The sequence below is a fragment of the Nuphar pumila genome, chromosome 3 (genome assembly GCF_984573655.1).
Source record: "Nuphar pumila chromosome 3, dmNupPumi1.hap1.1, whole genome shotgun sequence".
Lineage (NCBI taxonomy): Eukaryota > Viridiplantae > Streptophyta > Magnoliopsida > Nymphaeales > Nymphaeaceae > Nuphar > Nuphar pumila.
In genome coordinates, this window is record NC_143251.1 from 3632409 (window position 1) to 3655225 (window position 22817).

At 36.2% G+C, this 22817-nt stretch overlaps 1 protein-coding gene across 3 annotated transcripts in view; it reads left to right on the forward strand.

The window, feature by feature from the left end:
- The window catches only part of PWD (phosphoglucan, water dikinase), a 127579-nt gene that overhangs the window by 31054 nt on the left and 73708 nt on the right, over positions 1 to 22817 (forward strand). For all 3 annotated transcript variants that reach the window (XM_089998639.1, XM_089998641.1, XM_089998640.1), the window contains exons 20-25: positions 11823 to 11999; positions 12152 to 12258; positions 12462 to 12675; positions 13008 to 13111; positions 13201 to 13330; positions 16163 to 16288. In XM_089998639.1, the coding sequence (XP_089854765.1) occupies positions 11823 to 11999; positions 12152 to 12258; positions 12462 to 12675; positions 13008 to 13111; positions 13201 to 13330; positions 16163 to 16288 (858 nt within the window). The remainder of the gene's footprint in view (positions 1 to 11822; positions 12000 to 12151; positions 12259 to 12461; positions 12676 to 13007; positions 13112 to 13200; positions 13331 to 16162; positions 16289 to 22817) is intronic.

Consider the following 22817-nt stretch of genomic DNA (forward strand, 5'->3'; position numbering starts at 1 on the left):
TTGCTATACATGAGAGAAAGTGTAACGCACCAAAATTTGAAACTTTCGAACCTTTCAAGAAACAGGCAAGAGACTAGAAAAAATCTCTTTCCTTCAGAGTTTGTTTATGAAATCAGTGGAAGACTATTCTTTTATTGAATTTAAAAAGGCAAGCTGACAACTTTGGGAACGTTAGCTAAAGAACCAAAACTCACAATCCATATAACTTGCAAAACACTTGGAAAAACCACCTTCGTTAAAAGAAGTTCCCCAAATAGTACAAAATTCGGATATCCAAGGAAAATCCGTTATAAAACCTAAAAACGTCCAGGACGCGAGCTAAGAGCAGGAAACAAGAAGTCTTGAAGCTATCTTGCCACCGCGCCATCGCCCGTGGTGTACCTAATCATCACTTGTACCCATAGAATGAGTTAGTTTCACGAAAAGCTAGTAGGTGCACAAGAGAGACTATAGGAAACTAAATTAAGAACATTTAATTTAGCATGCTAAGCAGTTTAAAGCAGACATGCAGTTAAACAGGTAAGCAGTGTAACTGTCAAACGCAACATGACGATTCAATTGATCCTAAGCTGTGAACTACCACGCAACAAGCAAGTCTCATGATCCATCAACCAGTGTGAACAGACTTTATGTTTCGATATTACTGGCTTGCGGGTACGCCCAGACAAAACGTAGAAACAACTGAGACTAGTTCAGGCATCTGTTATTCTATGTATTTTCAATAACCTGAATAACTAGTTGAGTCCGCTCCTAAGGGGACGGCTTTAGTCGTGAGAGGATTCCCCAAATGCAGGTACTTGGCAACGGATGCATCCAACTTCTGCAGAATATATATATATATATATATATATATATATATATATATATATATATATATTTACACATATCGGAATAAAGACTGACCTGTGAATTCTGAGTGAGCATTCAGTATTTACTAAAATGTTTGTGCATGCACCTATAGGTGCTTATGAGTCTGATGATCATCATGTATGCTATAACTTTGTATTTTGAAGGCCTATAGGTTTTATTTTAAGTGTTCCGTACAATGATAGTGAACATGCCATTTGGTTAATTAGGTTTATGCTAATGACAATACTGCGAGATTTTGACGCGAATGCTGGCATGTTTCTTGTTTTGTCATCTTTGCCCAAGAAAGAACAAACTTCGACACTTGAAAGATAATATAGGTTGAATTTTAAGAAATAGAAGTATTTTGGTTGATTTACATATTTGGTGTAATGGACCATCTTCTATCTGCAAGTTAAATGGGACATCTTGATTTCTGTGTAACACAGGTTGTAGTAAGTTCAATCCTTAGCAATTGACATATATAATGATTACATTTATATTATTTATGTTCAAATTATGAATCGGATCCACATAACTTATAGTTCTGTTAAAATAGCAAATCTTTAAGTGTATGATAGTTTAAAGATGTTATATTATTTTGATGGTTTTAATACTTGAGTAATACGTTATTTTGTGGATTGCTATTAAGTCGGATTTTCCTATTATTTTGTGGGCTGTGATCAGATCTGAGTACTTGTGATCATGTATAAGCTTATACAGTTGTATGCATGATGTGTGAAATTAAATGTGTTGCAGTCTCATAAGCTTCGTTCTCATAGTTTAAAAGTATGTTGGCTACGATTTGTTTTAGTAGAACTCATATGCTTTCTCAGATGAAATCTGTTTCAGTCATGTGCTTCTCAGTGATGTTTGAGATACATTCTCTTGTATGTCTTGTTCAGTTGATATTGCCCATTTGGGGTTCAACTGCATAGTAACTTGTATATTAAGTTGATATTTAGTTGCATATTAAGCTGCATAATTTATGATGTTCAATTGTATATTCCTTAAATTGTTTCAATGCCCATTATGTGCATATCATCTAGAAGATTCAAATGGCCATTAAGATGCTTATTCTCCAATGTCCATATGCATGTTAAACTGTATATTTTTTTTCTGAAGTATTATTGCCTAACACTACATACTTGTTGAAAGTATCAAATGCCAACTAAGCTGTATATCTTGTGGAATGTTCAAATGAGAATGTGTGGAGAAAAGTATTTAGTTATATTACCAAATCTCTAGGATTACACTGCATGCTCAATAAAGGACACCAACAATGTTTTTGCTTGTTGGCAGAGTTTTTAATACATGCCACCCTGTGTTGGGATGTCACAAGTCAAAACCTAATGGTACGTTGTGGCAATTTGCAATTGAAAAATAAATAAATAAATAATAATGATGAGGAATGATGATCTGGTAACCGAACCTATGGGTTGGTTTGTGGTGGGCATATGAGTGTCAAGCGAGTGTATTGAGGGTCATGCATAGACCATCGAAGTTATGATGTGAATCCACATGAAAATGAAAATATAATATTGTTGTCCGACTGGTTTAAAGGCACCGGGGCATTCGTGCTTGACTGGTTTAAAGGCACCGGAGCACTTTGGGTGGGTTATGCAATCAATATGACAAAGGATTGTGACTGGTTTATACACCTTGGTAAAATGACTAAGGTTGGGAATTCTACTGCTATGATAGTAGAAGGAAGTTGGGGAAAAGCCCCGTACTTTGGGAACATAATTAAATGAAAAGATTAACCCACTCAGATTCGGGCTTACCTTGGAGAGGGTAAGTGGTACAAAACTTCGGGGACATGTGTTTTACTGTTTCGAGCTAAAGTGACTCGATGGTCCCCAGTCCTCGGAGTTGGAGGGGGACCCGGACTACCAATATGTCCTAGGTGGTAGCTTTTTGTTCTTCTGCAGAAGTTAGGGATGCATCCTGTTTTGGTTTTGGCCTTTGAGAGATTCTCTCGGTCACTGACCGCTCCCTTAGGATTTTCAGTCTCAGTTAGAATGTTCGGGTTAATAAAATACCCTTGAATAATATATCCCCGAACGTTCTCTTCTGTGATGGTTGCCTTGGCCCGTGTGTACCCACGGGATAAGATAATACAAACACTATTTAGAACAGTTAGGTATCACAGTGAGTGGAGTTATAAAAATGGACATTTGCATATTCTTTCAGCATGCTCTATATTTTGAAATTGAAATGAACTGAAATCCTGAAATGAGTAAATATGAGATGATTGAACTATTACATGAAAGTTATGCATGTTATTGTTATTGCTGTTGCATAACTTACCTCACTTACTTATTAATGTTGCATACCATGTTCTAAGTGCTCATGTATATGACTGTTGATTTCTGTTGTTGCTTTACGTGCTATTGTATATAGTAAAGATTTACACTTGACACCCACATCACATACTAGATTCATGATGTACCTGCATTAAGAGTTACAGTTTTCCTACTTAGACGTGGTAGTCTAATTCCAAACAATTTACTATTTTTCAGGTAAAGAATAGGGTTTATGAGCGGCCTCGGGATGAGGCATCGGATCCAGATTTTTGGATTTATTGTTTCAGGGATTGCTTGAGTTTATTGTAAATTTGAACTGTTCATATCATTTAAACTCTGATGATTTTCATTAATATTGAAATGAAATAAATGTTTTGGGTTTACTCCACCGTAATGTCTCGAAATGCTTAACCTTATTTTATTTCTTGTTTCCGTTGTTAAAAAAAAAATCCTCTTAAATTTTGGGTTAAAGTTTCGGGGCGTTACAAGAAGTCCATAGGATCTACCACCTAGGATAATGTCTGGTAGTCCCTTCCCCTAAATCCAATAACTGGGGAGGCCGGATCTTTGCCCATGGGGTGGTTGATAACAACCTGTCTATTGGAGTTTTGTACTAATCCATCCTCTCCCTTGACAGAAACACAAGGGCGAATGAGTGCGTCAGGGGTAAATTATCTGACGACTCATTCTATATGATCTGATCTTTTAACCAAATGAGCATCTTGCCTGTGAAGGCGATCCCATTTTTATGTGTTTACAACATTGTGCCTTTAGCACTGTTCGAGATCACTCGACCATCTCATCCGATCATCGCAGTACTAGCGTGTAGTGCACGACTACAAGTACTCTAGGATGAAAGGGGTATGGTTTCTCAATAAGCGCCTCAACAAAAGTGTTTCACAGAGATGTAATGTTTCTCAAACTTTACTTTTGACATTCTTTATCTTTTGAAACAGCCAAGAGCTTGTGCCGACATTTGGCATGCGATTTTCTAGAATCTCATCCGCTATCGGGGTATCTAAATGCCTCGCATGACTCGATACCGGCCTCGATAGACGGGATATGAATTTCTCAACAGAACCCCCGCTAAAAGGTTCGCTCAAGCCTTAATTCGGGGTTACCCGAGATATGTTGAATAGACGAACAAAACCAACCAAAACACATCCTTCCAAATACTTTGATTTGGGCAATTTGATGTTTTTGCGTAGCTCCCTAAATTTTTAAGTCAACTTACAGGACTGCTCGCTCGAAAAGCTAGGATCGCTGCTAGGGATCCCTCTCCTTAGACGATGATGTATCGCTAAGCTCTCGACTCAACTCTTGTCTCAAGAGGGAGAGCGGTAAATGCCTTTGCATCTTCCACGAGGATGTCTTTATAGCACAAGCAATGAGTGAAAACCTGAGCGCCATTTGCAATGACAATGCAGTAATGAAACATTTGCAAAAGTAAGAGCTTGGGCGCAAAGCGCAACGACAATGGAGAGACATGACAGAAAGTAAAGGACAAGGATCGTGAAACCGCGTCCTTGAGTTACATGCGTACTCGTATAAATATATATATATATATATATATATATGCATATATATATTTATTTAATTATTCTTTTTAGTTAATTGAACTTAATTCAATTGTCCAAGTTCTCCGTGCAATCTTCCCTTACCTTGGGGAGTTGCAAGGTTGCTGGCGCCTGCGGGTGTAAATGATTGATGGCTCGGGTCGCAGAGCGCGAGCGGGATCCATCGTACGAGCTGCAATCACGACAGTTTTAACAAGCTAACGCAAAAAACAAAAGGTTGGGGGCACTGCCGTTGACCTAACGTGAAGGAAACCGAGGCCAGGGCATCGTGCCCTTGCGCACCTGCTATAAGCGCAAGAAGCAGGGGCAGGGGCTGGGGTTGCGAGCCCCTGCTGACCTGTTGTCAGCAAACTACGAGGAGGCAGGGGGTTGCACCCCTGCCCTCAGAAAGCGAGGGCAGGCAGGGCTGCGCCCCTGCCTGTCAACAACAAAGGGGAGGCAAGGGGCTTCGCCCCTGTCTGTCGAGCATGCAAGGAGGCAGGGACTTGTCCCCTGCCTGGCGATTATGCAAACAGGCATGGGGCGAAGCCCCTGCCTGATGCCGGGGGAGAGGAAGGGGACTCTGCCCCTTCCAGCCGAAAAGCAAAAAGGCTAGGGCTAGGCCCCTGCCCGTTAGCTACAAAGGGGGAGGCAAGGGGCTTTGCCCCTGCCTGCCGAAATTAGCGAAGGCAGGGGCGATGCCCTTGCCTACTAGAAGGGGGAGGCGCAGGGAGGGGGCTTGGCCCCTCCCCCGCCAAACTGAGGGTGCAGGGAGGGGCTCCGAGCCCCTCCTTGCAAAACGAGTGCACAGGGATGAGCGGAAGCAAATTATGCAGAAATAAATTGCAAGAATGCATAATGCATTCATAAGGTCCAACGTTGGACAAATATAACCTCATAATAGGGAATAACAAAATGGTCCACTAAGGGACACCACAATAAGCCTACGAAGAGGCATGATATACATAAACATTATTGAATGAAGGCTCAAAAAGGCCATAAAGAGCATATGCATATACTTATCATGAAATGAATTAATACTCAAAGAACTCATTAATGAACATGCTTCAAACATGTAATGAAGTGTCAAACAAGAGAAACAAAGTCTCCAAGCATACTTTAGGCAAAATAAACCCAAGAGTTCACAAGGTTTTAAAATCATTTATGAAAGACATACTTAATACACATTTTGCATATAAGGGTGGCAAAAACCATAAGCACTTAATATATAGATTAAATGCTAAGAAATCAACTTGATATGCATATCAAAAATATGATTTGCTTGAAAAACACAAGTCATGAATGAAATTTTGCAAATTTCAACAATAGTTTATCAATTACAAACATCTTCCTCATTAGTCCTCCAAAACCCATAAATCAAGTGTATAAGCTACTAGATCAAGAATATAAAGCCATTAAAGGCCAAAGACACACACAAAGGTGTGTAAAAGAACCTCTTGTCTACATATAATAATACTTGAAATAAGTGCATCTACGACAAGAACAAGAGAATACATGCCAACATGGACTAAAAAGTATCTCTTGTCTACGTAAAAAAATACACTTAAAACCAAGTATGTTCAGCTACTAGAACAAGAGTAATAAGCCAACCATGGGCTAAAACATAATACATCTCTTGTCTACATATGATAGCACTTGAAATGAGTGAAATAAGCCAACCATGGGCATACATCTTAAGCGACTAGAACAAGGACACAAACGCCAACATAGGCTAAAAATCACACACCATGGTGTGAATCAACGTGCCTTGTCTACATATAAAAACACTCAAGACAAGTGTGTTCAGCTACTAGACCAAGAGAGCAAAAGCCAACAAAGGGCTAAAAACACACGAAGGTGTAATAAAATTCTTGTCTACATATGATGACACTTAGATAATGGGCATAAAAGGAAAAGACTTTTGAGGCAATAAACTTGTATTGAAAATAAACCTCGAATGAAACAATATTCCTTTTAAAACATGAATACTCATAACAATAACATTTTGGAATAAATGCATGTAAAAGTATCTTCAACAAGATGCTAAAATAATATTCTTTAGAACAAATGTGTGAACATACACACACCAAGAACACTTGTGAAAAAACACAAGAACACATGTGCACAATAAGCACAACATTCGGAATCACAAATGTGCAAATGCACTCATAAGATTCATAAATAAAAGGTTGGGCTATAATCCCAAAACACCTTGATTTTAAATATACCTTAAAGCATTTAAGGTTTCAAACACGATATGTCCATCACATTTACATAGAAGCATTCATAATATCAATGGCCACAAGAGAAAAAATGAGTGACACACTCATAATTAGAGATCAAATAACAACTCATTTTAGAGTCCCAAGGTGCCCATAACTCACCTCAACAACCATCTATAATATGGAAGGTGGACAATCTAAAATGATACAACACGAGGTGCCCATAACTCACCTCGACAAATATCTCTAATATGACAATAATAAGGCCAAATAAATGATGCATTAAATAACATGTGATGGGCAAATATAAATGCCACAAAAGGGCAATAAACACATAAGGAATCATTTTCCAAAAAGTTTTTACAAAGAGGACCGATTAACAAATTGAATCAAAGGTCCAATATAATCCATCAAAAACAATTTTGCATAAACACGAATTATGCCTAATCTTTAAAAGAAGTCTTGTATCAAAAAGACCACAACATAAAGAATTCATCAAGACAATCAAGCTTTTAATCAAAGAAATCATAAGAACCGTAATGGTTCACAAAGAAGGCTTTAACACAATACTCAAGGAAAAAGTACTTGAAAATTTATAGATTTGGGATTAAATCCCATACAACAAGTTTTAAATATTCTTTGATTGAGATGAGATATGCGGAAACGTACAAAGTGCTATAAGCACTTACAATGATTTAAAAAGGACTCAATATCTAAATTCATTATGTTTTTCACAATAAGAAATGTGCATAAAGGCTCCATAATGCAAAAATGTCTACGAAGAGACAATACACATGTAAGCACACAAGGCTTTATAAAAGATGTGCACGAAAGCATTCATACAATACTTGAACAAATACACACCAAGGTGTAAACAAACATGCACTAAGGCATGTATATCATAAAAAAAAGGGAATGCATACAAGCGCAAATATTTTGAGAAGCAAATGTGCACAAAATACAAAAATACACAAAAGTGAGCAAGTATGCACTTTATAAGAAGAGCAATGCTTGAAATTCTCAAGTTTTAATTATGTAATTACATGCTTGACAAGTGCAATTGAGGACAACTAAAGCAATATTATGGCCAATGTAGGCATTTTTAAAGATATTATTAAGAGATTTCAAAACCTTATGAAAAATACAAACCAACAAGTTTATAAGGATGAAAAATGAAATCATTTATACCAAAAAAAGGATGCAATAGATGAACTATGCATTCTATGTGGGAAATTCCTTTTTTTAAAAACAATCTTTCCTAATGGTTTATCATAAATAATTTTTCAAAAAAAAAAAAAACATTGAAAAACTTTTTAGGAGTTCTTATAAGTTATCATTAACAAGAACTACTTTAGGATTCAACAAAGATTTTAGATGTGAGAGATTCTCATATAATGATTATATCAAATTTTTCAAAAATGCACTAAAATCCATAATCAAGAGAGGAACTCAAATCAAATTAGGGTTCATATGAGAATTAAGAAATTTTAAGCAAAGATCATTATTTTAGTAAGAGATCATATATAATTTTAAAAGTTAATCTTATAGGTCAATCATGAAATACTTATTTAAGAACTATAAATCTCACATAATTGAAGGTAATTTTTAAAAACATAAATTACTATTATATGCTATGAGTAGTTCGATAAATAGACACGAATTTTATATTTGGACAACAAACGATTTCACCAAATTTAGAAGGAGATATTTTCAAAATATATGAGCACACGAAATGTGAAAAGAAATAATTCAACTATCATGACCATCAAAACGAACAAACTATATGCAAGAAACATACTTTCAAATGCATAATACTTTTTGAGAAAAGGGATACATACTGAATAACTTCAAAAGCATAATACTTTAGGAAGAGCAATGAATACTTCACTATTTCTTGAACGACACGCTTTCCGTTGCACCAAGAGACAACCCCATCGTGACCTTGCTTTGATACCATGTTAGAAAGTGACTTGGAATACCTTGGGTTCAATAATGAACCCATACTTATGCACGTAAAGTGCAAATATACCCATTAAAGGGAAACAACACACGCACATAATGTGCCAATACATAAAACCCATAAAAAGGGAAAAATATGACTTAAAGTCATAAGTTACATATCATTGAAGAATAATGGAGAAGGGGTGAAAACCTCATTGCAATGGAGCATAAGCTCCCACAAGAATACAAAATACAAAGGGGAAATCCCCTATTTATAAGCATGAAAAGGGACCACCTTGGGGGCTCCCAAAGGGGACGTTGGAGAGCCCCCAACGGTCACATTTGTGACCGTTGGGGGCTCCCAACGTCACTTTTGGGAGGCCCCCAATGTGGTACGAAACCCAAAAATATAAAAAACAAAAAATAAAAATAAAACAAAAATTACAATGCTTATTCCAATTGGAATATGCGTAAAATGTTTATTTACAAGAATACCCTTGAGGGTATTTTAGGAAGATAAAATATATATATTTATATATATATATATATATAAATAGAGATATGTATACATATATATATATGTATACGTATCTTTATATATATATAAAAATATATATATGTACATTTAAGGATCAACATATTTTAACAGCTTTGCCCCTCCCTTGCGATCGAGGGAGGCAGGGAGGTGGCTTAGCCTTTCCCTGCGCAAACGGAGACTGAGGGAGAGAGAGACGGAAAGAAAAGGAGAAGGACGAGGGAAGCGTACTTGGGGGCTGCCGGCGTGCGAGTGTCGCCGGTGGCTTGGTAGTCGGCAGACACGAGGAGAGTGAGAGAGGCGGTCGGGGGAGAGAGAGACGAGAGAGCGAGTGGGAGGGGAAGGAGGTTTCGAGAAACCTCCCCCCTTTGCCTCGCTGTCCTTAAAGGGCGCGAGGTTGGCGGTGCCTCCAATGGGTCCGGGTCCGGATCCGACCCGAATCTAAGTATTTTTTCTTTTCGGGTTTTACAGAAAGTGCTAAGTCACTTTATACATCTATGTTTCTTTTCTGCTATCCAATCCTGCTCAGATGTGTGAGGATAGGAAACTTGGTGCTCTGTTCCATTGTCTTATGGGAAATCATAGAACAATTGAGACAAGTACTCTCTGCCTCAATCACTTCTAAAAGGCTCGAATAGGGAAAAAAGATTCTCAACATAGACTTTGAAACTTTTAAAAGCGAGACATACAACATATTTATGTTGCAAGAAGAAAATCCAAGTATATATAGTGTAATCATCCATGAAAGTCACATAATACTTGGAGCTAGACATCGAGTTAATAAGTTTAAAGGAGATGTGGTTTTGATTTTTCTCAAAGGCAAGGGCAAACATGTAAATTTAAAGGAGATGTAAATTTTCCCATTTGACATCCATGTCAAATTCTATAATGATCAACATTGCAACTATTCAACCCAACAGGACCACAATTTGAAAGGTATCTAAGAGTTTCGAAACTACAGTGACCCAAACATTAATGCCACACATTAGCACCCTTTTCAACTGCAATAGATAAGACTTGAGTAAGCTGACTTTGAGAATTGACATGGTCCAAAAGATATAATTCTCCAGGATGCCTCCCTGTAGCGAATGTGGTCTTAGTTTGGTAGTCATTCAATAAAATAAAGTCAGATGCTTAGACATTTGAGATACAAAAGGAAAATTCTTATGAAAGTAACTAGTATGACATTATTTAGAAAAATAGAATATGATTAAAATTAAGAATGACTATTCCTATGTATGTGATAGAATGAGAGGATCTATCTCTTGAGACTATAACACCTTTTTCGACAAATTAGACAAGGGAAGAGAGTATGTTTGAGATTTTCTAAACACGGTTGGCCACTCCACTGTCAATGGCTTATGCGGGATCTCAAGGATTTGTGATGGCTAAATTGTCAAAAAAGAGGGTGGCTGCCTCAATACTGTGATTATCATGGTTAGCCTTGCTGCTTTCAACATACCCAACTGTATGTTGATGTATCCCAAATTGATGGATTGACTCATGTTTGTAACAATCTGAACACTGCTTCATCATGCCCCGCATTCCACAAAGTTGGTAAATGACACTGTTGTAGTTATCCATATTTTCATAGTTTGTATTTCCTCTAGTTCCTTGCTGCCAAAATTAGTGTTACAACATTCACTATTGAATGGTCTAAATTGTCAACAAGTAGGATGCCTTAACCAGCTCTATTGAAGAAACTATGATCTTTCCCTTTAAAGTTGTTTTTACCTTGGCTAATTCCTCCTCAAAAAGTCCTATAGTTTCAAGAAAAGCATTGTTGGTCCTTGGCACAATGTTTTTTTCCCAAACATCATCATAATTAAGTAACAGGAGCTAGATAAGCTAGGGGACTCGGTTTTCATAGAAATCTTTATTCTTATACTCTCTAGCCATTGAAGAGCATAATATACCTTGTCGTTATCCTTAACGGGTTCCCTATCATAACTGATTGGTTAAAAATCTGCTCAAGCTAGTCCAAGTAAGTTGAGATGGACTTGATTTTCCTCTTGCAGTCCAATAATGACTGTTTTAAGTGCATAGTCTATGTATATAAACTAATGAAGCTATGAAAGTTATAACATGAAACATGTCTTGCATGAGTCCTGAGGCCTGCAGTAATGTGAAATGAAGAAAATAAACTTTTGCTTCTCGGACTATTAATCACCTCCTTTACAGATAATGAAGACTTGAATTGCACCCATATATTTCATAATAAATGTTGAATAATGTCTTTAGATGCTTCAGCAGGAATTTTATGTTCTTATGCTAGATTAATAAGTTCTATATTGGCTAGTATTTCATTTGTGTATTACATAATTGAACCTTGTTAACAGCTGCATTTTCTAGTCCCATGGCATAGAAGGCTTCTCTGCTTTAATAGTTGGCTTTTCTGTTTGTGCTTTTTTCAAAGGGCTGGCATCGTGTTTGTGAATTAAGCAAACAAAATGATGGGCAGTGGGCCTTACAAGCAAAGGCTGTCATGGACCGAATACGTCTTGCACTTTCAGATAAGGCTGACTACTACCAGAAAACTATTCAGCCGAGTGCACAGTATCTTGGTGCTTTGCTAGGAGTTGGAAAGTGGGTGGTATGTCAGTTTCATGGAAATTTTTAGCATCAGTTGGTTTGACTGGATGAATGAATATCTTATGCTAATAGAAGTCTGTGTTTGACATGCATTTAACGTTAACATGAAGGGTGGAGATTTTAAATTTATCTCCTTTTATTTTTCTTTGCTAGACTGATATTTTCACAGAAGAATTAATACGGGGAGGCTCAGCTGCATGCCTTTCTATGCTTCTCAATCGTCTTGATCCTGTTATCCGCAAAGTTGCAAATTTAGGCTGGTATTTGACTAATCCTGACTGAATGTCATTTGCTTTTATCATCTTTTTGACTGGTATTTGACTAATCCTAACTGAATGACATTTTCTTTTATCTTTATGATTGAGTAGCCATTTTCTTGTTCATCTTCCTTGGTGTTTATACCAAGTCTTAAATTCTCAAATTTCCACATGAAGATTGAGATGCTTTTTTAACTCTATGGCAGTTGGCAGGTCATTAGTTCTGTGGAAGTTCGTGGTTTTGTGACTGTGATAGATGCACTCTTTAAGGTTCAATCTGTTGTTTATGGTAGACCAACAATTATAATTGCAAACACAGTGAGAGGAGATGAAGAAATTCCCGATGGTGTAGTTGCTGTTTTGACACCTGACATGCCAGATATTCTTTCTCATATTTCGGTGCGTGCAAGGAATAGCCAGGTATAGTGGGAAACGAGTTTTGCTAATGTACATTAAAAGGCTCACTCTTTGGTTGTTTGCATAGTTTTCCTTGCTGCCATAGCACAAATCACATATGTCTAAGTATGCTAACTCTTCATTCCGGTAGCATCAGTCCCCGCCTTGTGCAGCATAGGTTGCAGTTACAGCCTGCATAATATGCTAGGAAATGGATGAGCGTATTCTGTTTTGAAGATCTAGGCTGCTGGCACTTGGCACTGAGTTGCATCATCAACTTTTTATAGGATAATAAATTATTTGAATACTTATATAATGTGATTGAATTTTGATTTAGGAACTTGGAAATATTTCAGGTATGCTTTGCTACATGCTTTGATCAAACCATTCTCATGGATCTAAGGGCAAAGGAAGGAAAAGCCATATCAGTACGACCAAGTGCAGGACATTTGGTTTACAGGTATGCAGCTTAAGCACTCTCAGTATATAAATTTCTTTTCTTTTTTTTGTGTCCTTTCTTCATTTGACTATTCTTTTCCATACCTGCAGTGTATTAACTAGTCCAAGTCTATCACTTGATCCCCGAGTAACATCCTCAGTTCCTCATGGCTTCTCTCTTAAGAAGAAAAGATTTGGTGGTAGATATGCCATATTAGGAGATGAATTCTCCAGTGAGACAGTGAGTGTCTGAAATGTGACCTAATTTGTTAATCAAAATATGAGTTGTTCTTGTCTCTTGTTATGTTTCTATAAGAAACTGTTTTTTGATATTGAATTGGAATTTTACTTTTCCTAAGAACGAAAAACATGAGCTATACTAGGTTCCAGTTGCATAGCTTTAGTTTACCTAATCCTTTTTGTGCCTTGATCAGAAATTATGTTTCTCAATATTTTTTAACCTTTTCTGCTTGTCATGATTTATTAAATTCTTAGTCATGTCACTGTTTAGTTCTTATTTTGATGGAAGTCACACTTCCGTGTACATGATTTTGATATCCACTGACGTACTGAGCCTTAATTAGCTGGGAAATTAATTGAGGCTGAAACATAATTTTAGTTCATTTTAATCATAGCCAAAAGGGAAACTCTGCATTCCTTTTAAATGTAAAGTGAAAGGCTTGATCATCCAAGGGCAAACCATGGTGTAAACAAAATAAGTGAAGCCATAACTGGCATAATCATCATGCGAAGTGGTGAACCCATGCATGGATCTTTAGTTAGAGAGATGTCTTACCTTGATAACTCTATTAATGAGGTCTAGAGCAACAATACCCCTGACATATTGCTAATAATATATTTGACAATATATACTGCAGTGTCATGTGATCTTTTGTTTCCTGGTGATAGTAATGGCAGGACAAAGAAGCTATATGTAACCATAAGTAGAGAGTGATTTTCTGGGAGCTTTCTATCTGTGGTGCATAATTTAGCATTCATCTGTTCAGGAGTTTCTGCATTACCTTTAGCAACCAAATATGACACACATGTTTATATATATATATATATATATATATATATATATATATATATATATATATATATATATATGCATTTTATTTCCTTATGTCCTTTGTAATAATGCCCACTAGGGGCAATTTAGCCTTTTCCTTTCAAAAGTAAAAATACACATGTCCATTATGGACTTTTATTTTCTTTTTATTATTTTCTCTTATTTTTATTTTTATTCTTTTTTTAATAATGTAATGGGGCCCATAATAGAGCCGTTGGGGGGCTCTGAACGACTCTATGGGAGCCCCTTTAGGTCCCATTGTATGTATAAATATGGGTCCCCATCTCTCTTTAATGCTTTTTCAAGCATTTCAATAATACTCATTAATTTTTAAGGATTCTCTCTCTCATTGTGTGTGCTTTGCTCTTATCCCTTTGAGGTATTTTTCCCATTAGCGGGTTCCTGTTTGTATACTTGTGCTTTCCTTGTAGTCACTTTGTGACATTGCCTTTGCACTAGTGTTTCATTACAACACAAACTTGAACTGTGAGAAGATATCTGCCACAAGATGAAAATACTCTAAAAATCCATGATTAATAATCTCAAACGAACCCTGGAACTTATCTTGTCACATTAATCCCATGGCGATGACTCCTAGAAACATTTTCTGCATGATCATGTAGCGGAAGTCTAGAAATACCTGTACAAACTATATGGGAGTTTTATATCTTATATGGAGAGAATTCAATTCATGCTAAAGATGGTTTTAAACTATGATGTCTTTTTAAGTCTAACCTTGTGGTCCTTCATACAAACTTTTCGATGCAGATTATCATTCAAAAGACATTTTATGGTTCATCTGACACAGTGAACTAGTGACCAACCAGAACAACTATGAAAATGATAGTTTTGGTCATATGGGCTATAGAAGCGCTTGATCATAGACAATTTTGTATTCTTGATGACAACCTTCAGTAATCAATCTGGCTTTATATGGTTATGCCTCTCAAGGGAACCATCAAGGTTTTTTCGCTGAGAGAAATTGATATATATATATATATATATATATATATATATATATATATATATATATATATATATGTTATTAGTGACACAAATGAGATGTTAATCCATGCCATCATCTATGTTGAAGTGGACTTGCATCACTTCCTGTTCCAACAAAGGGTTGCTACTGCCACCTGGTTTCAGGCGAGTTTTGGTATATTTGTGCAAGTCTACATATATGGATGTATGCATACCTTTTTCCTTTTTTTTCTTTTCCTCCTTTTCCGCCCACTAACTTGGACACATATCTTGATCATCTGTCATCTATTCAATGATCCAGCCTGCTGCATGACATGAAGCCACTTTGTGATCTAATGCCCTGATAGTCGATGGATAAGGAATATTCTCTGCTAATGGTCACATGCCACACACTTCACAAGGTGTACTTGTTAGCACTGTCTTTGCAGGCTGTACTATTGCATCATTGTGAGGTAGAACTTCCTCCCACTGAAATCAGGTCAAACTTTAGCTTGTACAATGTTCTGCCTTATGTTTAAACTAAAACAGAGTTGACATACTTAGATAGCAGAAGTGATGCAATAGAGAATTTGCCTATAACAATAATTTTATTCTGTCATCACTCACATAAAGTCTCATGATATATATAATAATCATTGAAATTGAGAAACTGTTAATGCACTGAGAATCAAGCAATTAGCATATTGTCAACATGTAAAATACCTTGCTCCAGATTAAGTTTTCAAATAGATGCTAAAATGTATTAGCTGTATTTGATACCTATATTCAGTGTTTATCATTATAATATGCCTAGATTGTTAGCCTTTCCCCATTTTTTTGTAGTTTATTATGCCATTTTAGTGTGCATGCATGTGTATCACCTGTGTGCCACATAGATTCATGTGGAGATGGCTCTTTTATCAATATCATTATATTGTAATTCCTTGTATTGGATGCTTACTCAACCATCTTTAGTTCCCAAGGTGATTGTTGTTGTTGCTGATGCTGCTACTGTTTTCCCTTTTCTTTCCTATGTAGGTTGGTGCAAAATCTCAAAACCTACGGTACCTGGGAGGAAAATTACCATCTTGGGTCCATGTTCCGATATCTATCGCTGTACCTTTTGGAGCTTTTGAATCTATCTTGCTGTTAGATGAAAATAAGGTAGTTTTCTTATTCTATGTGCACATAGTATCATATTGGTCAGGCCAATCTTGAGAAACATCCTTTAGTCTTTGAAATTGTATTAATGGCTAGTATCACATGAAGAATTATCAGTAATTTGTAGTTCATTGAAGGATTTACTTTAGGGAAACCGACTTGTATATACATTCATATGTGCATATGTACATACATGCATACATATGTACACATTTGTTTTTCTTGTTAGGGGTATTTTTATCCTTTTACCCACCAGGTATAGTTAGTTTTCTGTACTTTAGAGGGCAATTTTATGCATGATAAAAGTGTGTTGTATGTGGCTTGGAACCATGTAATGGGAAGCTACAATTTTTGCCCTAGCTTGACTCTCTATTCTTCTTCTTCACTTCCTCTTCATCTTCTACTTCTCACCTCATTCATGCACATTATTTCTCAGCGTCATTCCACTGCACTGCATTCAAAGTTGTATTTTTTGGATCATTGGAACTTGGGATCGAACCTATTAGGGTCCTTTTTTATAGAAAAGGTTGGTAGAAGTGTGTTTTGGCAACTCTTCTAATGCTATAGCGGGGATGAAATCTCTTTTTGGGTATTTTGCCCTAATATTTTTGGTGATTTCCAGAGTTAAGCTTAATTTGTGGTATTATTACTTGTTCTGCACGTATATTGAGTGTTTGCAATGGTAATGGAGAAGAGTGACTCAATCCAGTTGATTCTTGTGAAGTTGGATGGAACCAACTGTGCTTTTGAACTTGGTTTTTTGAAGACAGTTATTAAGGGAAAGGGGTTAGGAGGTATTTTGGATGGAACTAAGTGTAGCCCAGTGACGAAGAAGCAACTCTTAGGATTGGAAGCTGAACATTCCTAGGGTTAAATCTTGGTTTCTTAATTTAGTCGAACAAGGCATAACAATCAACCTGGCTAAGTTTGAAGAAGTGAATGATGTGTCAAACTGTTGGAGGAGTGTGAAGCCAGTTTCCTACCTATCTAGCTATGTAGTCAAAAGTGCTAAGCGGTGCTTAGACGGTAGACCTCATGAGTGTCCTCATTGTCACTCTCATGCATACCATGAATGTCATCACATCTTTCATGCTCATTAACAAGGACGAAAAGAAATGAATAGTCACAATGGTCTTGGATTTTCTCTTTACCAAATCCATTTTCATTTTCAAGAAAAGTAACATTTCTTGAAACATATAGTTGTTCCTTTTAATTTCCTAACATTTATACCCTTTTTTATTTTCGTCAGCCTAGGAAAACACAAGGAATACCTTTTGGGGAAAGCTTGTCATTTTTATTAGTAAGGACAAAGCATTTACAACCAAAGACTCTCAACCTTTTATAATTAGGAGGTGTTTTAAATAATTTTTCAATAGAAGAAATGTTTTCAATAGTTTTTTAAGGCATCATATTTATCAAATAAACCGCCGTAAGAGCGACTTCGGCCCAAAACATTTTTGGGACATTTTTTGATATAAGAAGTGTTCTAGTAGTCTCAATAATATGTCTATGCTTCCTTTCGGCTAGTCCATTTTGTTGAGGAGTATAAGGACATGATTTTTGATGAATAATCTCATATAAGTCAAGATAATTTTTGAACTCTTTTGATACAAATTATCCTCCGGAATCGGTTTTAAAGATTTTAATATTTGTTTTAAATTGAGTCTTTGCATATCAATGAAATTTTTGGAAGCAATCAAATACTTCAAATTTGTGTTTAAGAAAATATATCCAAGAGTGTCTACTATAATTATCCACAAACACAAAATAATAAGATACTTCTCCTTTGGATATAACCGGAGCCAATCCCCATACATGCAAATGTACCAACTCAAATGAACTTTTAGATATAAAATGACTAGGTCTAAAGGATAAAGATTTCATTTTACCAAGGATGCAATCTTCACAAACAAAATCTGTTTCTTTATAACTTGTAAGAAATGAAAATAAATGTAATTTTGACACACTAGGATGTCCGAGTCTTTTGTGCCAATTTTCTATATCTTTTTTTTTCACAAAATTACAAAAAATATGTTTTGATAATTCAAGATTGTCTATAACATAGAGATTTCCTCTTCTATGGCCTCGTCCAATCAGCTTCCCGAACTAGAGATCTTGTATCAAACAATCATCAGATGAAAACAAGATTTTACATCCATGATCCGTAATTTGGGAAACACATAAGAGGTTTAAATTCAATTTTGGTACTATAATATTTGGTATAAAGAAAGTTTGTTGTTTTTTAAAAGGCCCAAAACTTTTAATTTTTAAGGAAGTTTCATCAGCAGTTAAAACTTAAGAATCATTTGGGTTAGTATGACATTTGGATAATATAGACTCATTTGGGGTCATATGAAAAGACACCGGAATCATGAATCCAAGAAGTCTTATCGGGGTCAATGCTTGTGGATACGGCCGCACCCGAGAAGGAAGAAGCTTGATTTTTAAACATTGGTTGTAGTGTCTCCATGAGTTGTGCCAAGGATAATGAGCCGATGCATTTGTAGTCGTTTACACTATTTCTTTCAAAAGATGGTCCCACTGAGGCCACCTTCTTATCATCTCTTTGATCCTCTTTCATTCTTTTAGGGCAAAAGTGCTTGATGTGACCTGGCTCATAGCAATGGTAACATATTAGTTTGTCACTCTTCTTGTATTCATGATCTTCTCTTTTATCATTTTGACTTCTTCCATAGTCATTGAAATTTCTTCCATTCTCATTATTTCTTCTAAAGTGAGGAGGATTATAACTCTTTGTATGATTTTCGAGCTTTGACATAGCAAGCACAAATTCTTTATCTTTTGAAGATAATGGTTTTTTCAACCTATTTTCCTCCGTAGTTAATTCTTCAAGAGTTTCAACTATGGCATGTACACTTCCTTTATGAAGAAAGGTTGATGTAGTTCATTCAAATTCGGGTCTAAGCCCATTAACAAATTGATAGAAATGCTTCGTTCTAATTTGTTTTTCACGGAGTTCTACATCTTGGGGGAAATGCCATTTTGGCTCTAGAAGTGCCAATTCATCGCAAAGAACAAAGAAGGCATTATAATATTCCCTAATGCTCATCTCTCCTTATTTTGCACATTGTATATGTGAGTAATATTCTTGATACTATACATATCTTTAAGATATTTTTATGCATCACTAGCAAAATCAAATTTTGCTAAGCTAGAGCATTTTTTGATGTCGACACTATTGATGAGCCATCTAATTATCTTAGAATAACCTATTATCCATTATTTTAATTTTTTCTCATATTCGATGATGGCCTTAGACATCTTTTCTCTTTGAAGAGCCACTTCTTTTCCATTTTTTATCTTGTTAAGTATAAGTTTAGGCTCTATTTTCCCATATTTTATGTTTTAATATAGATGCCCGTATCACATAGTTAGTATCATTGAGTCTCATGGGAACGGAGACGATCACTTCTCTTTCATCCTCCGTTTTTACAATAATGAGAGAGAGAGAGAAAGGAAGGTAACAAGAATTTTGATGAAAAAAACTTTGATGGTGTGCTTCCTAATGCAACGATCCCACGAACCAATGCTCCACCAATCTCATGATCTTCTTCTTGGCCTTTTTGAATGAATCATAACCCAAGAGCACCAAAGCTCTGATACCATACAATGAAATAAGAACAAAAGCAAATAAGTGCCTCTTATGGGCTTATAAGAACACAACTAACCCACAAAGAACACAAATTGATCAATTCACACCACCAACACAAGGGTCAAGAAAATAAAATAAATGCTTCTGTATTACACAAATGCTTAAGAAAGCATTGAAAATATACAAGGGCTTAAGGCCCTATTTATAACAAGTGAGAGAGATAGGGAGCAACCCAACTAGCTTTTCGCTTGCTCCTAATGGTCACCAACTCTAACAGGTAGTTGGAGCTGTCCCAATCGATCACGTCAAAAAGACAAAATACAAAAAAATAAAAAATTATACAGTCAGCCCCTAATGGGTTGACTTCTATTACAAGATAAAATGACTGAAATACCCCTAATAGGTATTTTGGTTTATATAAATTTGGGCATATATATATATAACACATGGATCCTCCGCCGAGGTTTTCTATTGGAAAAAGTTAAATCCTTAAACTTAAAAAAGCTTTGTATGGTCTAAAACAAACTCTTAAAGCTTGACATGATAAATTTAGTAATGTAATAACTTATCTGGATTTTCGTTCCTACTATACTGACATTGCTCTTTTGTTAAAGTACAACTTCTAAGGTTGTTATTCTTCTACTTTATGTAGATGATATGATTATCATCGGAAGTGACAAACAGGGAATTAGTGATATTAAAAAAATTTAATTTTTTTTTTGATATGTCTAATTTAGGTTTTTTAAGTATTTCTTCAGTATTGAAGTTGTGTACTCTCCCAAAGGGTACATTCTTTTTCAAATGAAACTTGTTGTTGACTCAACTGAAGCTGAATATCGTGTAATGACTACGACAACAATAAAACTTTTCTGGCTTAAAAGTTTTCTCAATGATATGAGAGTAATCATCTCAACACTTTCGAAGATGTGTTGCGACAATAAGAGTGCAGTCTACATTGCGATCATTTGCACCTTTCATAAGCGAACCAAACATATTAGATGGATTGTCACTATGGGCGTGATAAATATCTGCGAAGAACTATTACGTTACTGTATGTCATATCGGAGTACCAGCTGACGAATTTCTTCATCAAAGCTCTTCCTGCTCCTCGATTTATTTTTCTCTTTAACCAACTTTTAATCATTTCTCCGTAAGTTTGAGAGGGAGTTTTAAAATATATATATATATATATAATTTGTATTGTAATAGTTTGCCCGACAGGGGCATTTTAGTCTTTTTTGTTTTTTTATGTCATTGGGGGCCCTACTCCATAGAGTCGTTGGGGCCCCAATGGTCATAAATATGACGGTTGGGAGCTCCCCAACGTCTCTATGAATGGAGATCCCAATGGCCTCCTTCATGGCTTGTTGTATATAAATAGGGGAGGTGTTCCCCCTATATTTTCAATGTTTTTCAAGCATATTATTAATAACATCTTATTCTTTTACTTGTTGGTGTTGCCTTTTGTTGGCTCTTTGTATTGTCCCATAGTGGACTTTTGCTTATGCACTTTTGTGCTTGTATCGTGCCTTTGTAATTGTTCACTCTTGGACTTGTATGTGCATTTGCACTTTGTTCTTGTACTTCTGCATACTTCATTACCCAATCTAGTTTGACTAAGTCCAAAAATAGCCAAAAAAATAAATAAATAAAAGAAAATAAATAAATATATGTATGTACATATATATATATATATTTATATATGTACAATTTAACATTAAGTACTAATGAAACTTATAGCTGAAGAAAGTTAAAGTCCCTTGGAGAGAACTTGGGTGATGAGGCAAGGCCAATACCTAGATGTAGTTGTGAAAGTATCTTCAACAAGATACTAAGATCAAGACCTTAATATTCTTGATAACAAATACGTGCACACATGCACAATAAGAATACTTAGCACAAAAGCACAAATCAATCTCACAAATACACTAAAAGAATAAAAAGCTTTTATTGAATGCTTGGGCTTTGACCCAAAGCCATACCTAATACAAGAATGAGGGCCCTTATTTATAGGCATGAGTGGGCCTTGGAAGGGGCTCCACACATAGTCGTTGGAGCCCCTCCAACGGTCACAAATGTGACCGTTGGAGGGGTCCAACTATCAGATTTGATATCTGGTACAACCTTCACATGAAACAGGGAGAGAGAGAGAGAGAGAGAGAGAGAGAGAGAGAGAGAGATAGAGAGAGAGAGAGACGCAAAGGCTGGGGCGGCACAACAATTCTCGACCTCCAAAACCCTAAACCTTATCAAAGTAAAGAAGTATACATATTACAAGTATGCCATTAATGAGATCCTATTTAACATGTGTTTCATATAATATGCGTATGGATCTGGATCCAGATCCATACACATATGCAAACTGTATTCTAACACCCTCCCTCAAGTTGTACGTGATTTTGGAGCATGTACAACTTGCTCTTTAATAGCCAAAATTGACGTCCTGTCAATCCCTTGGTAAACAGGTCTGCCACTTGATCTTCTGTACGAACATGACGTAGTTCTATCTCCTTCATCTTGGCTTTCTGCCGTATGAAATGTTGATCAATCTCAATGTGCTTCGTTCTGCTATGCTAGATAGGATTACATGCAATGTTTATTGTGCTTTGATTGTCACATAAAAGAAATGATCGAATAATTGTCTCCTCAAGATCACTCAATAAGTGTCTAATCCATGTGGCTTCTGTCGTGCCTGCAGCCATCGATCTGTATTCAGCCTCTGTACTCGATCGTGCCACTGCCTTTTGTTTTCTGCTGCTCCAGGACACTAAATTGTGCCCAATATAAACACAATATCCAGAGACAGATCGTCTCTCATCTGGATCCCCTGCCCAATCTGCGTCTGTATAAGTAATGAGTGCATGGCCTATATGCAGATTATTGTTTTTGCGATAAACAAGTCTGTCTCCTATAGTTCCT